Genomic DNA, 16,810 nt, shown 5'->3' on the forward strand with positions numbered 1-16,810 from the left:
TTACATGAGTAAATGAACTTTACAGAGAAACTTGTATTTTATTACATATAAACCATAAAACAGAATAGATTTTCATTAAAAATTTCATTTAGAATATCTAAATGGAAGTTTAGTTACTATTAAGTTAAAAGAGCATTAATAGCATGTTTCAGTCCTACCTGGTTCTGTCATCTGAGATTTTTGTATTAGAACATCTCTTATTTTCTCCACCCACAGGTAAAGAATGCTTTCACCAATATTCTGTCTAAACAAAATTCAGGGGGAAAATTCGTTATTTAAGAAAATTCCTTCTCAAATTCAAGAAAATACAGACATATTTACAATCTAAGAATTATATGCAATTTTAAAAAGAGCTTGTAAGAACAGGTTTACTAACATTTGTTGGGTGAGTATTTAATAGAGATTATTCCTATCAATAACATTAAAAATTCCAACTGGCTCCAAAATTAACATTGCTTACTTAAAAACAAGCTGGAGAGTTGTAACCAAAGAAAGAAAAGAAAATTTCTGAACTTGAATTGGATGAAGTAGATAGACGTAAATGCGATTTAGTGTCTGTCAGCAGATACCTACAGCACTGATGTCACTGCTCACTTTTTTATACTTTTTAAACAATTTCAAACCACTTATCTGGGATATTTATCACTTGGTATAATTATTTCCACAAAGAAGAATGCAAAGCATTGGAGGAACTGCCTCAGAGAACAAATTTAAAAGACTTAAAAGACAATTAACAATGTTATATTCACTTTTTGTTTTTGAGAAAATATTCTGTTGCCCAAATTGATTCATTTGGGTTCCAAATGTCTATCTTGGATAAATTAAATCCACCTCAAATGGTCATTGAGAAAAAGAACATGTCGTGGCTCATGTCCATAGAGTCATGTTAAATTATGACAACAGCAGCAAAGGTCCCAGGTGTCTACTCTTTAAGGAATGACACTAATTTAGGTAAGTGTCTGTTATGTGTGTTTACACAATCACCATACTACTTCATAACAACACCTTACCTTCTTCCTCTGAAAGTTCCCCTTGAAACCACTATCTCTCTTCATCATGCTACTCATCAGTACCCACTAAAGGAAACTTTCAAAACAAGCATACAGAAGAAAACAATATTGTTCTCAAGTAATTCTGTACCCCCAAATCCTCCTCATCTCACCCATAGTTCCTCAGCACTAAACAATCCCACATGTGCTACAGTAACCTAAGATTCTTAGAGAGAGGAAAAGTCAGATGGAAAGGTTGTAAAACATCTGAAAATTTAGCCAAATTTCTTTTAAACAATTCCCACTTCCATCCTCTCTTCTCAATAAGAGATATAGAGTATACGGACAGAGAAAAGTAAAATGTATTGAGTACATACAAAGCACAAATTTAATTATATGTGTGAACACATTTTATGCTCATGATTATCTAATGAAGCAGGTATTATTTCCCCATTGCACAAATGAGAAAACAGAGATCAACTGGAGTGGAGAGATCAATTAACTTATTTAAGACAATTTTAGAAGCAGTTAAGAAGCCCAGAGCCAGATGTGAATGCAGACTTACTCCAATGCTCAGCTTGCCCACTGCATCTTACTCTCCTATCCAGCAGCTGTGACCTTCGGCAAGCCAGCCACTTGAACTCTGAGTCTGTTTCCTCATCTATAAAATAGAGACTTAGAGTATCTCATGTTACTTTACAGAGGCAGTTTCTTTTCAAGGAAATCTTAATTCACTCAACATAACTTCAAGGGCCTCATCTCCACACCAGCCCTGCGGGTATGGTAGTCAATGAGAAACCATGGTCCCTCACCTCGGTGTTTGTGATTGTTATCCTTACAAATTTATGTTTTCATATGTAGTTCTCTCCATTTCCTAACCTCATTCTATTGAATTCTGCCCACCACCATCACCAAAAATAGTAATACTAGTACCTATTGTTTACCTAGTTCGAATATCTACTATACAGAAGTGGAACACACTTTGTTATCTCACTTAATCCTCAACACATCCTTTAAGGCAGGAAAATCACCCCTCTGTGAATATACATTCAAATTCAGATTTATTGTTGGAAAGGCTGTGAAAACATCTTGGAAGAAATTTCACAAGTAATTTGTGAAGTAACTTTTCCAAATAATAAAGAAGAAATTAAACCTCAACTGCAAATCTCCTCTCCACTGGCCCATGCCTTCCCGCAGAAGACTGTATAATAGCACTTCTGCCCAACGTCAGTTACTGAACGTTTCGTTCTTCCCTAGCCTTTGACAAGACTTACTGAAATCCAGTGGAAGGAAATTGCAGTGGGTATGAAAGATTCCTGAGGAAAATGAAAATTACTTTTTCCCTTGGAATCCCAAAATCTATCACTAATGGTGTTTTTTTGTTTTGTTTTATTTTACTTGCTATTACTATTATTGCCATATTTGTGTTTTCTCTTATGAGGAGAAACTGTGTTTTCTCTTCGTTCTGAGATTTTAGCTATTCACTAGGATTTGGTGGTTTTCAAATTTTGCCATTGCTGTAATGAAATCTCTCACAAAATCAGAAACAACCTAAAAAGACAAAAGCTGAAAGTCCTCCTTCCTGTGCCTATCTGCCCCTCACCCCCAACTGGTCCTGGAAGAAGTTTGCTGAAACCTAAGGACACTAGCACAAAATTTTTAAAAAACTCATTACAGAGTGTGATGTTAAGCTTTTATTTATGAAATTAAATTATAGTAAAATAGCTAAATAGAAAGTGTCTGGAACAAAATTTGTGTCAAATTAAATGAAAGATCAACTTGGATTAAAAACTGATTTTCATAGAGATATTTTGTGAGTAACTATACTTAAAAGACTATCACCCAATCCAGAATAATCAAAAAAAAATCAAGTTACTCATGACTCTGCCTTTACTTATGGCTCTAATTGTTTTATCTTTAATTTTCTAATATTTATACTTGTTGACTGAAGGACAAAGCTACTCACTAAAATACATACTAAATTGTGTGAGCTTAGACAAATCATTCAATCTGTCTGAGTTCTCATCATCCCATTTTCAAATGACAAAACTGGAAGAGAGGATTCTTTTAATAACAACAAAAACAGGAGTTGCTGTTATATGGTGCTAATGTACATTACACGGATTATATCATTTAAACCTCACAACATTATTCTATCATCCTCATTTTATAGATGAGAAAACAGATTCAAAGAGGTCATATTATTTCAAAAACTGATTCTGGAAGCCTGACCAAGCCAGCCTTGGCTGGCAAAACTTAGCTTGGCAAAACTAAGCTTGGCCAAACTTAGATTGGTAGACCTTCCTGACTTTAGGCCCTGACTTCCCCTTTCTTAGTACATTTTCTTTAGAAAACTTGTCATCATAAATTCTTTTGTTGCACCTTTGGAATATATGGATGTCTTTTTAGAAGATTCTTGTCAGTTTTACAACCCAAGAATGTCTTTCTCAAGGACCTGGGAACCATCCTTTTGAATTATAATCATCAAGGAAGACAGCATCCCTTCTCCCAGTCTCTGTGGGACTGGAGAAGACTAACTTCTGATGAGCAACAATTAGCAAACACAGATGGCCTCACAGAGAAACACATTTGCAAACTCAAGAAATAACTTACTGTGCTTATACAGCTCATTGATAAACCCCCCCTCAGTATCCTCATACTAGCCCTTACAAATTCTTCTGTTGGGAATACAAACTGGTGCAGCCACTGTGCAAAACAATATGGAGGTTCCTCAAAAAATTACAAATAAAACTACCCTATAATCCACGAAACACACTACTGGGTATTTACCCAAAGAATATGAGAACACTACTTTGAAAGGATATATGCATCCCTATGTTTATTGCAGCATCATTTACAAGAGCCAAACTATGGAAGTGACAGAATTGTCCATCAGTAGATGAATGGATAAAGGAAATGTGGCTTAAATATACAATGGAATATTCAGCTATAAAAAAAAGAATGAAATCTTGCCATTTGCAACAACATGAATGCATCTAGGTAGTATAATGCTAAGCAAAAGAAGCCAAGTGGAGAAACATAAATACCGTATGATTTCACTCATACATTGAATTTAAGAAACAAAATAAATAAACAAGGTGAAAAAAAGAGAAATCAAAAAAGAGTTTCAACTGTAGAGAACAAACAGACGGTTATTAGAGAGGAGGAGGGTGGAGGGATGAATGAAATAGGTGAGGGGTTAAGAGTACACTTCATGAACACTGAGTAATCTATGGAACTTTGAATCATTATATTGTACGTCTGAAACTAATATAACATTTTATGTTAACCACACTGGAATTAAAATTTTAAAAATTCCCCTGGCAAGGGAAAGAAAAGTAAAAATAAACTACTGGAACTACATCAAAACAAAAAGCTTCTGGAGAGCAGAAGAAACAGTCAACAAAACTAAAAGGCAACCTATGGTATGGGAAAAAATATTTGCAAATGACACATCTGATAAAGGGTTAGTATCCAAAATATATAAAGAACTTCTAAAACTTGGGGTGCCTGGGTGGCTCAGTTGGTTAAGTAAGCATCTGTCTTCAGCTCAGATCATGATATCAGGGTCCTGGGATCGAGCCTTGCATTTCCGTCTCCACTCCCCGTGCTGTGCTGTCTCTCTCTGTCTAATAAATAAATAAAATCTTAAAAAAAAAATGAAAAGAAACATAAAACTCAACACTCCCAAATAAATAATCTAACTTAAAAATGGGCAGAAGACATGAACAGACATTTCTCCAAAGACATCCAGATGGCCAACAGACACATGAAAAATGCTCAACATCGCTCAGCATCAGGGAAATGCAAATCAAAACTACAATAAGATTATTACCTCACAAGTCAGAATGGCTAAAATCAACAATATAAGAAACAAGTGTTGGTGAGGGTGTGGAGAAAAAGGAAGCCTCCTGCAATGCTGGTGGGAATGCAAACTGATGTAGGCACTGTGGAAAACAGTACAGAGGTTCCTTAAGTAGTTAAAAATAGAACTAACCTATGATCTAGTAATCACACTACTGGGTATTTACCCAAAAAATACAAAACACTAATTCAGAGGAATATATGCACTCCTATGTTTATAGGAGCATTATTTACAACAGCCAAACTATGGAAGCAGCCCACGTGACCACTGATAGAAAATGGATAAAGAAAACGTGACAGACAGACAAGTATTCCCCACTTACCCAAAGTCTGTATTACGCCCTTGCACTTTTACAAAAGACCTATGTTAGAAGCTGCTTTCACTAACCAAAAGAAACCTGAAGAGGATTTTCACTTTTATGAGAACAGCCATTACTACACCAAGTGCAGGTATTTCATAGCAGTGAAGTGCTGTAACTTGAACATTCAGAAAGTGAGGGATACTCTTTCCTTTATGCCATTTTGGCATTTGAAAAGGTTCGAAGGAATACTCCACTTTTAGATAGTGGAGAAAATCTGTACTACCAAAAAAAAAAAGTTAACCCATTTCCCTTTCTCTTAAACAACAGCAATTATTATGATGTTCTAGGTATTTTAAAATCTGTCATTTACCTTTTCCTTTATTAACATAATTATTTTCATATATTCAAAATATCCATACAAAATACATCATTAAAATAAGGTATGGTAAGCCAATTAATCTACATGTAATCAATTGACCAAATCCTAGCTTATAGTCTTGGGTTTTTCCTTACCAGACCATTTTTCTCCATCCACCTTCTTGCTGCCTTCATAAAAAGACCTCCACCATCTCCCTTCTGAGTTACTGACTGCTCTTCCTGCGGTGGCCCTTCCTTCAAAACTCCTCACAGCCCATCTCTCACATGGCCACACAAATCTGATTCCATCATGCCCCTGTGTAAAACCCCTAGAGCCTACAAGATAATGCCCAAACTTCTTTCCCAGCTTGTAGATTCTTTCTTCTTGTCCCTACCTAATTTATACAGCTGGCATCTTAAACTATTTGCTAAACTCTGAAGATGCCAGGTTGCTTCACACCCACATGATTTTGCCCACGCAGTTCCTTCTACCAGAAAACCTCTCCTCATTCAATTACCTGGCAAATACCATGTGAAAGTCTCCTTCACAATGGAGCCCTCCTTTCCAACCTCATCCACATGCCCAGAGATAGTTCGTTACTAAAACCTCTAAAAAATGCTACTACAGCACTTGTTCAAACCTCTCAATAACTATGTCATTATAGTGTATTGATACACCATTGTCTTTATTTTTAAATCTCAAACTCCTGACACAGTGTCAGCATATAGGAGATACTCAACAAATTCTTACTGGAAAAACTGTTAGTTTCCTAACTTCTTCCTTTTCCTAAAAGGAAACAAGCCATAGTTCATCTGCTTGACTAGGCAAAAATCAAATGTGGCATATAAAATGATGCTAATATGAAAGTCTCGATAGTGTTACAATATTTAAAATATAATGAAACTATAAACATTAAGAACTATATTCATACATTAGCCTCGTTTAATTTTCAAAGACCAATAATAATTTTCAATTTGCTGCCCCCTACTGGATTTATGGAGAAAATATTAAAGCTGTCACACGAAACTTTTTAAAAAGAGTGTTTATTTAGGGCACCTGGGTGGCTCAGTCTGTTAAGTGAGGTCAAGATCTCAGGGTCCAGAGATCGAGTCCTGAATCAGGTTCCCTGCTCATCAGGGAGTCTAATTCTGCCTCTGCCCTTCACACTGCTCATGTTCTCTCTCTCAAATAAAATCTTTAAAAATAAATACATAAACACATAAATAAATATAAGAAGAGTGTTTATCTGTGTGTGAAAATAATGCCATTGGACAGGGGTTATTCAAGTACTTTTAATAAGCAAGACAGTATAAACCATATTCTTCTGTAGAACAAAGTGTAATTTCTGATCTTTCCTAACTCTCAAATAGCTCAACTGAACCTGTTAGGTAAAATAGTAAGCTCGCTATGTCCTATGGGAAGGTATCTCTTGGTAAAAGGGGGCTTTTCAGATTTTTAAAAAAAAAAAAAAAAGGCAGATCAGAAACCATTTCTGAGTATATGATGTTGTGCATAAGTAGAAGAAAAATCTAACTGATGAATATGATTAACATGATAGAAACCCAAATAAGGGCATGGGACGCCTGGATGGCTCAGTTGGTTAAGCAGCTGCCTTCGGCTCAGGTCATGATCCCAGCGTCCTGGGATCGTCCTGGGATCGAGTCCCACATCGGGCTCCTTGCTCCGCAGGGAGCCTGCTTCTTCCTCTGACTCTGCCTTCCACTCTGTCTGCCTGTGCTCGCTCTCGCTCGCTCTCTGTCTGACAAATAAATAAAATCTTTAAAAAAAAAAAAAGAAACCCAAATAAGGGCAGATTTTCAAGAAAGAGGAACTTCAACACCAGCAAAAGTTTCAGAGGTCAAGTAAGATAAGAACTGAAAAATGACCATAAGATGTATAATTACGACATCACTGGTGAACAAAGTTACAGTATATTTACCCTATTCTACTTTAAGGGGGGAGATAAATTGGTAAATAAGCAAAAATAAAGGATTAGAGGAAGAAGTGTGTTGGGGGTATAAAAGCTGGAGTGACCAACCATTAAGTTAGAGAAAGTTATCAGAAAACATTTAATTGAAGAAATAAATAATATTTATATGTGTAGGAATCTCCAAATGGGGTCATCCTTTATTGATACGTCCAGCTCTTGGTTACCTTTAGAGTCAAGTATGGAACTGGGGACTCAAGGAAGACCACAATTCTTCCAGGAGGGAATAAACAGAATAAATTCCATAAAGACCATATTTTAATTAACTATTTTGGGAGCAAAAGAAACCTGGCTGAGATCCCAGGGATATAAAGGGGGTACTCTCACTGTAACAAATGGGGTGGGTACTTTGAACATATAAGATATCTTTACCAGTTCCTGGTAAACTGTTATTTCAGAACATTATTTATTTTAATAAATTAATTTATCTCACTATAATTAATTCAAATCGCAGTCATTTTCTCTTGACTACTGCATTAACCCCCTAACCAATTCCCCACATATCCAATCAGTTCATCACACAGAAAGGGAATGTTTTCAAAATGAGAATTTTATCACAGTGTCAGGCCACTTAAAAACCTCTGCTTTCTGTGGGTCTTAGGACAAAGACAACCATCCTTAACATGGCCTACAAGACTGCGCATGACTGCCCCTGTTCACCTCACCTGTTCATTTCCTCACCATGCTCCCTTCTCTCCCCTCTTCTTCCTACTTTATACCGTCAGGCTTTGTGTCTTTAAATGAGCGAAGCTCCTTGATATAGAGCCTTTGCACATGGTGTCACTTTCACCAGAGTTATCTTCACCTCACTAACCCAGCTCTGAAGTCAAACAAGACATCCCTGACTTCCTAGACTAGGTCAGGTGTGTGAAACTCAATTTCAAATTCAATTCAACTCAGTTCAAACTCAATTCAAACTCAGTTTCAAACTCAATTAGTACTGCATACTTACACCCTTTCTTTCACAGAACTAATCAGGGCTGCAATTTTACATTCATTTTACAATGTTATGAGTAATCTCTCTCCCACCACCAAGTTTTAAATGCCATGAAACAGGGACCATTTCTGTTTTTGCTAACTATGTGTACTTAGGACCCAGTACAGTGCCTGCCATGTAGTATTTGTTGATTGAAAGAGTGAAAAATACAGGGTATCAATAGACTCTCATTCTTACACAAGGTTCTCCTATGACCAGTTTCATTCAACATAGCCTGTGAAAATATCAAAACATGAGCAGAATCTCTGCATTAACTTTCACAATCTGGTGTTTTTATAGCTATTAGTTATGAATTATTACTATATTTTTGTATCTAAGTAGAAGTCATATCAAATGCCTACATAAAATTATATAAGCAAACTTTCAAGGACTCTCAAACGCATCTTTTTTGGTAACGGAAAAGTGGTTTAACAAAAAGTGTACAGAGGACTTAACATATTATAGTTCCAACAAAAGCCCACAATAAAATCACAAATAGGATGTTTTAATCGCCTGTTACTTACATATATATTTCCTCAAGGCTATTCGATAAATCTGCACGTTCTTGCCCTTTAAGCCAAGGAGCACTAAGATTAAATAAAACACAATGAAGAAGACTATTCAAGGATTATGTTTATATCTCAAACAGAAATTACTGATTAAATTATAAATTATTTAACTTTTAAAAATTATCTATTGTCACTAAAAATAGATAATTAGTTATATTGTACAAATCTATACAGTTCCAACATGCTTTCATTAGCATGAACTCATTTTGTCCTTCCAGGAAACATGATGAAGAGAACCCCAATATTATTCAATTAAAATATGGTTTAAAAAACAGGTGTGAGTTCATTGGATATTATAAGCTTGTCCAGATTTACAGAAGTGGCAGAACAAGTTCCAGAAACCAAATTTCCAGATTCACGATATTTGCTACACTGTCAGGAGTTCCCAATTTTTTCTTAATAGTGTCTCAAGGGGTGCCTGAGTTGCTGAACCAGTTAACCGTCTGCCTTCGGCTCATGTCATGATCCCAGGGTCCTGGGACTGAGTCCTACATTGGGCTCCCTGCTCAGTAGGAAGTCTGCTTCTCCCTCTGCTTGCCACTCCCCCTGCTTGTGTTCTCTCCCTCTCTCATTCTGACAAATAATTAATTTAATAATCTTAAAAAAATAGCATCTCAAAAACTTCAAAAAATACAGTGGCTGCCACATGACTGTAAAAATATATGTATTTTTTAAAAGCAATAAAATTTGCTATTAATAATGGTTCCGTAATTTTTTTTTTTTTTTAAGATTTTATGTATTTATCTGACAGAGAGAGACAAGCAGAGAGGGAACACAAGCAGGGGGAGTGGAAAAGGGAGAAGCAGGCTTCCCACGTAGCAGGGAGCCCGATGTGGGGCTCGATCCCAGGACCCTGGGATCATGACCTGAGCCGAAGGCAGATGCTTAATGACTGAGCGACCCCGGGGCCCTTATTGCTGTTTTAAAACACAAGAAATTATCCCACTGGTAGGTAAAGATTTCAATAATTGAGATTTAATGGAATTCTGTTCACACACGTTTATACATCTTAATAAAACAAGTGGCCAAAGCCGATCAAAGATTACTTGCAATCAGTAAGTCATGACTCATTAAGATTAAGCCTGGGCTGCTAAGAAGATGGTTCTTCCAAAACAAGGGGCAGGGAGAAGCACCAAGGGTAATTCCCACAAGGCAAGCAGTCTTAGGCAGAGGCATGTCCAGGAACTGTGGCTAGATCAGCAGAACCGGATTAGGAGAGACTCTAGATTACCAGGCTATCTGAAGATTTCTCTACCTATCTCTAAAGTCAATTCAGTAGCTATATTATTCCTATGAACCCTGTGATTCTTTCTTATCTTAACCCTGTGATACTAAGTACACGCTGCAATGTGTTTTTATATAGTTTAATTTTTTATTTAAATGCTCTATACCTACCAAGTCCTGAAGGTGTTCTTAATTTCTATACGTATTTTGATAAGAAAGGTATTTTATATAAACACAATGTACAGCATAGAGAAATAATCTTTAAAAAGACAATCTTTTGGGGCGTCTGAGTGGCTCAGTGGGTTAAAGCCTCTGCCTTCGGCTCAGGTCATGATCCCAGGGTCCTGGGATCGAGCCCCGCATCAGGTCTCTGCTCAGCAAGGAGCCTGCCTCCCCCTCTCTCTCTGCCTGCCTCTCTGCCTATTTGTGATCTCTGTCTGTCAAATAAATTTTAAAAATACTAATAATAAAAAATAAAAAGACAATCTTTTAATAGAAATATAAATGTAGAAATATAGCTTACTTCAATTGATAAACAGGTGGAGCTGTTCCTGGGTACTCATTTGGCAGCATCACCTGTAAAGCAGTTTAAAAACAAATCTGTTTATACTTCATCAAGGCTCAAAAATAACACTTATTAAGCTAGTCACTGGACCAATTTGTTACTTGTCAAACTAAAAAAAAAACAACCATTGTTTTGTTCAATCTCAGGAAAGAATGCCCTCCTCATATTTATACCTAGACATTAAATATATTGTTAATGATGTCAACTTTTTAAGAAAGAGCACACTATTTACAGAGAAAGCATAATAGCAATGAAAGTTAGGAAATAAGGATGGGGAGGAAAAAGATGAAAGGAAAAGGAAACAGAAATTGGGACCTTATACCCTAACCCCAAATGAGTAGAATGGCATTAGAGCATGTTCCTGGTATTCTTCTGAAAAAATACTCCCCCAAATCCTATTAAATACTGTTAAACACATTAAATAGCTAACACTTTATAGAGACCTATATATATTTTTTCCCAAATCAGTATTATTATAAAAACAGTGACAGAAACTTTTATGTTGAAAGTATATGCAATCATCACAGAATAAACATTAATACAGAAAGCCACACTCATTTTGTCACTTATTTATCTTAACCACAACTGATTCTCAGTTAATAAAGAAATAAATACCTACTTTACGAAGCCTTTTAAATTACTAACCTATTCTTCTTAAGTGTTAGCCATCTCTCCAGGTTTAGACCCTCTCCTATTAAAAGGACAGGACAATGAAAGGAAATGAAACTCAAGCCTGTCACTGGTACATTAAGAATACTTAATTAGGGGCGCCTGGGTGGCTCAGATAGTTGAGCCACTGCCTTCAGCTTGGGTCATGGTCCTGGAGTCCTGGAATCGAGTCCCATATGGGATTTCCCCTGCTCTGCAGGGAGCCTGCTTCTCCCTCTCCCTCTGCCTGCCACTCCCCTGACTTGTGCTCTCTCTCTGTCAGGTGAATAAATAAAATCTTAAAAAAAAAAAAAAAAAGAATATTTAATTAAAATAGCTGGGATAGGAAAGATTGAGACTATCAACTGAAGCGTGTCTTGGGAGTGATCAGAGACTAAATTACGCTTATGTTTAGACAATCAACCGTTAACAAAAGCCAACAACAAAAAAAGACAATTTAGAAATTGCAATAGACATTTAGAGGAATACAGTATTAGTCAACTGTGCAGAGTCCATGGAAAATGGCTATAGAGAAGGGGAAAAATAAATACCTGCAAGCAAAGTGTCCACTTGGGGTCATCTATATCGTCGCTAATTCTAATACAAAATATTTTGGCACAGTCATCAATGACACACCATTCCTCGCCATAGATAGCTGCCATTGCTTCAATTTCCTCATTCTGAAAGAAGTTGATGGGAAGAGAAGTCAATGAATGTACATGCCCTAAAAGCCTGAGTTTTCCTTCCTCCCTTACAAAGTATTCACACCTAACATTACCAGCCTGGATGAAGGATCCCTGAAAAAAAACACTGCCAAACAGTCTTAGGAGCAGGTCACCGTGTTCTACTCTTTCGATGGTGGCCAGATATTACTGCAACGACTGTTACCAGCCCTGCTACTCCATCACTGTGCTTTGGGCCACCATTGAGCCAATTACATATGGACTGCCATATTCTATAGCAGGACTTACAAGTGGAAAGACATATTCTCTGCTTCACCTCTTCTAGCAGGGAATCCTCACTCCCACTCCCCAGTAGCGTTGCTACATACTAGCCCTAGGTTCCCACTCTGTTATCTTCTTCACTGTTTTTTTTTTTTTTGGACTGGGGCACAGGACTGGGTAGTTGTTTCGTTGGCTTTTTCCGTAATCAAACCCTAAATACATTCCAGAAGTCATTCTTTTGGTTTGGGGTCAAAAAATTAAATAATAGCCTCTAAAGGTGAAAATGGAAAACAAAGTATGCAACGCTGTGTCATCTCATTTTGTCCTCACAGCGCAGCAGGAAAAGCTTTAAGAGTCCCACGTGAGCCACACGCTGGGAAAAGCTCAATATCAAGACGAGAAGATCTAGGGGGCCCTTAAGGAATTCCAGGGTCTGTGTTATCATTGCCCATTTTGCAAAAGCAGAAACCGGGGATAAGTCGCTTGTCCAAGGTGACCCGGCGGCGACAGGGCAGAGAGCAGAACCCGGATTTCTGTTTCCGGCCCGGTGCTGCTCAGTCGCGTGCTGATGGTTGACGATGACACCGTCCGAGGGAGGCCGAGCCTGCCGAAGCCTCAGGAGAGGCCGGCCGGAGGGCGACCGGCGAACAAGCGCAGATAAAATGAAACGCGGTGCAGGAAACCGAGCGCCTGGCGGCCCGGACGGTGCCGGCGGGAACCGGGAGGCGGCCCCGGACAGAGGGCCCCTCAGTGGAGGCGGCCCCGGGCGGCAGGGCGAGGCCGAGCCCAGCCTGGAGGTCGGCGCCCCACCGGGCCCTCACCTGCCTCTGGTCGCTCCCTGCGTCCCCCTCAGCCATGTGGCCCCGGGAGCGGCCAAGCGGCCACCGCCTGCCCAGGTCCGGAGCGTGGGGGCGGGGCGCTGCGGCGGCGAGCGGAGCCCAGGCTGCGGCGCGGTGCGACCCGGAACCGCAATCTGGGCCGCGTCGCGCAGCCTGCATCTGCTTCCGGGTTGCAGGCCAGGTGATGAGGGGCCCCCTAGGCACTCGGGGCTCCCCCCGCCCTGGTCTTGCGCGGGTACTCAGCCCGCACCACGGCGGCGCCCGGGGAAGGCGTCCCGCGAGAGAACCGGCAGACTTCAGGGCTGCGTGTGCTGGAAACTCGGGGACTGGGGGCTTCGGCTCGCCCACTGTGGCCGCGGTATCCCGGAGTCCCCGGGAGACGTTGGGGAGCCGGCTTTACCGCCACGTCCCAGGGAGGAGCTCGACCGCAGCCTGCAGCCCAGACTCGTGTTTGCGTTTCAAGGCAGGGGTTTTGTTTTGTTTTGTTTTGTTTTTTGGGTTTTTTAAAACGTGTTTTAAGGGATTTTGTCAAGTCTGGGCAAGGATGGGTTTTATTTGCCAAAAACAAAGCAGGAGAGAACAGGCGGCATTTTGAAAGCCTGCGGGAAAACTTACTCACTGTTGTGATAGTTTTGGGGTTTGTTTCCGGGTTGGGGGGGGTCTTTCTCTTTTTTCTTTTCTTTTTTTTTCCTTTCCTTTTCTTTTTTTAGGGTTCTTGGACATTTTGCCTGAAAGCAACTTTTGTACAAACGAAACGGTGACACGTGTCATTGTTTCATTATCCAGAAAATTTGAATGCATTTGCAGCAGTTACTCTTCACTCGGCCCCCAAACACAGTCCAGTACACTGGTCGTGAATCACATGGATGCCTTAATCAAGCCGCTTAATCTCCTCCTGCCTCACTTTCTTCACACACACAAGCAGGAACTCAAAGTATTACATCTTGCCTCTTTTTTGTCTTCCTTAACCATGGGCATGTTTTAATTCCCCTATAAAACTTAGAGTGCCCTGTTGAAATATCTGTGAGAAATTCTGCCCAAATTACTTTGAGGGGATCTTAGTAAGCCTTGTGGATTTATTAATTCAACAGACATGTGTTAGGTTTGCTGATGCATTTGGAGATGCATTTTCAGACATCGTGCATTGCCTTGGAGGAGCTAAGATGTGGAACAGCTAAAGTAAATCAAGATTATAATGAACTAGAATTGTGTCCTGTTAGGTTGGCATAAAGAAAGACTGTCCATCCAAATTATACTGGGCTCCTTGTTCCAGAAAATGCTTGAACTGAGTTATAGAAGAATAGGTAACAGCTGATTGAAGAAGGGGAGGGTAGTTGTTCCAGATGGTGAGAAAAATATTGGCAGAAAAGTTGTGGCCCATTTAAGGAAGCCCCTGCAGTTCATTGCCTCTGACATGAGAGCGGTTAACCACCTCTTGTCACATGGCTTGCATAACACCTTTCTGATGGTCTCCATAAATCTGGGCGTAGGCATTCATTTTGGTTCCAAGAGAGGGTTCTCTGTGATGTTAATCACATTTCCTACAGTTAACTTGGACAGTGTTTTTCTTCATCTTGAGCTAAAACAGTTTCAAGCCCCTCCTTCCAACCAAGTTGGGCCCCAAAGTCCGTGATGGAGCCAGTCTATAGTTGCATTTCTCTACTAGGCAAGGAATTTGCCTGTAAGTGCTTAGGGGTTTGGCCACCATGCATCTCCAGGTTGCCTGAAACTCTGCAGTTAGCCTCCTAATATTACCTAGATGTTCATCTATTGTTAAACAGCTTCCTTCCTTTGCTCTAAATTCTTCCTTTATTGACCTCTTCATATTTCTTACATTTTCTATTGCGTAAAATAGTGTTTTTCACAGTTTAAAAAAAAAGCCACAGAATCCTTTCTTCAATGAAAGTTTACGTAAAACAAGTTAGGTTGTTATGACTAAAATAGTGGAGATGAGCCTGAAGTCCCAATTACCCACCAACCCTTCTTCCCTTCCTGTAGCACCTCAAAGACGTTAAGCCCAAATTTGAAAACTACACAAATATAACCAAAAACAAGTGCACAATACAGCTTAACCTTCTCAACAAAGCACACTCTATCCAGTTTATTACACATAGTACCTCTTTTCTACCAAATATCACAGAAACCCAATTTATTTTACCTTCTACAGATTACACCCATGATTTTCTACAACAGTTGATCCTTGTACAACACAGTTTGAACTTCAGGGGTCTACTTACACATGGGCGTTTTTTGATACAGTATAGTGATACAAATTTTTTTCTCATGATTTTCTTAGTATTTTCTCTAGCTTTATTTGTAAGTATATGATACATAATGCATATACAAAATATATTGATTGACTGTTGGTCTTATCAGTAGGGCTTCCCAGTCAATAGTAGGCTACTAGTAGTTAGGTTTTGGGGGAGTTAAAAGTTAAACATAGATTTTTGACTGTGCAGGGACAGTGTCCCTAACCCCCACGTTTAAGGATCAACTGTAATTCCATTTCTTCTTAGCTTGAGCCTTTAATTTTTCTTTTGATATCAGATTCTGATCAGAAATGATTCTTTCTGCCAAAAGGAACAAAACAAAAACCTCCCTATTTCTCTGAATGTTTAAGCATGTGTCCAATACAGAGAACCCTAAACTTAGATATGCAAAGAGCACTTTGGAAGAGAAGGAAAGAAGTAGTTACTGAAGTTAACAAGTGTAGCAGACAACCCACACTATGTACAACACATTGGAAAAAAGCAGAACTTTATTTTGCTTCATGTGAACTTTGAACAGTTGCCTAAGCAGAGGCTGAAAATGGTCTGCAAACAGTAACACAGGCTTGGATACAAGAGGGGTCTCTAAGCCAGATTCTTCTGATTTCCACATCAGTTTACCCAGGTTGTTGGTTACTGGAAGTCTCCCTCCCGCTCAGTATGTTCAAAACTGGACTCTATCTTTCTCCCTAAACCTCTTCCCCCTCCTGTTTTCCCCAGTTCAGGAATTGGCAACCCCTGCACCCCTGCATTAAAAATTGCCCAAGCATGAGATCTGGTAGACTTGTACTCTCCCTCTCTTTTTCTTCCTTCACACCCAAACATCGAATTCAGATGATCCTGAATCCTATATCCCTTAATGTTCTTTGTATCCTCCTTCCTTGCCTTCCTGACTCCATCTAGACCCTCTTCAAGTTCTCCTCTCATCTGCCAGAGTACTCATTGACAATGTTAGAGTCTGATCGTGTCTTTTTCTTCCTCAAAATCCTTTACTTGCTCCCTAAAGCTTTCATGATAATGCTTCAGCAACTTAAAACACAAGGTATGTTCCTGGTGACCTCCCTGTATTCCACTTTTCAACTGAGATGAAGCTAATTTATTTAAGTTTTTTTGATGAAAGAATTCTATGGCTTAAAAAAAAATGTGAGAACTGCTGTTTTACACAATAAACACTGTGTATAGTATTGGAATTAAAGAGATCAGTGACTGGAATGAAGGAAGAGAACAGATGTGTTTAGCAGTAAATGGACAGGTATATGGTATTAGGGTGAAAACTGC

General features: G+C 39.0%; 1 protein-coding gene across 3 annotated transcripts in view; it reads right to left on the reverse strand.

The window, feature by feature from the left end:
* IMPACT (impact RWD domain protein) overlaps window positions 1-13,413 on the reverse strand; it is a 29,431-nt gene extending 16,018 nt beyond the window's left edge. Inside the window, exons 1-5 of one of the 3 annotated variants that reach the window (XM_032310231.1) lie at window positions 13,248-13,413; window positions 12,034-12,162; window positions 10,793-10,845; window positions 9,001-9,063; window positions 159-244 (exon numbers count right to left, since the gene is read on the reverse strand). In XM_032310231.1, coding sequence (XP_032166122.1) covers window positions 159-244; window positions 9,001-9,063; window positions 10,793-10,845; window positions 12,034-12,162; window positions 13,248-13,283 — 367 coding nt within the window. In that variant the 5' untranslated portion in view covers window positions 13,284-13,413. Of the gene's footprint in view, window positions 1-158; window positions 245-9,000; window positions 9,064-10,792; window positions 10,846-12,033; window positions 12,163-12,250; window positions 13,196-13,247 lie in introns of those variants that run through there. The other 2 variants (XM_032310230.1, XM_032310233.1) reach the window with 2 other exon arrangements.
* Window positions 13,414-16,810: the final 3,397 nt, after the last annotated feature.

Source organism: Mustela erminea, chromosome 13 (genome assembly GCF_009829155.1).
Source record: "Mustela erminea isolate mMusErm1 chromosome 13, mMusErm1.Pri, whole genome shotgun sequence".
Lineage (NCBI taxonomy): Eukaryota > Metazoa > Chordata > Mammalia > Carnivora > Mustelidae > Mustela > Mustela erminea.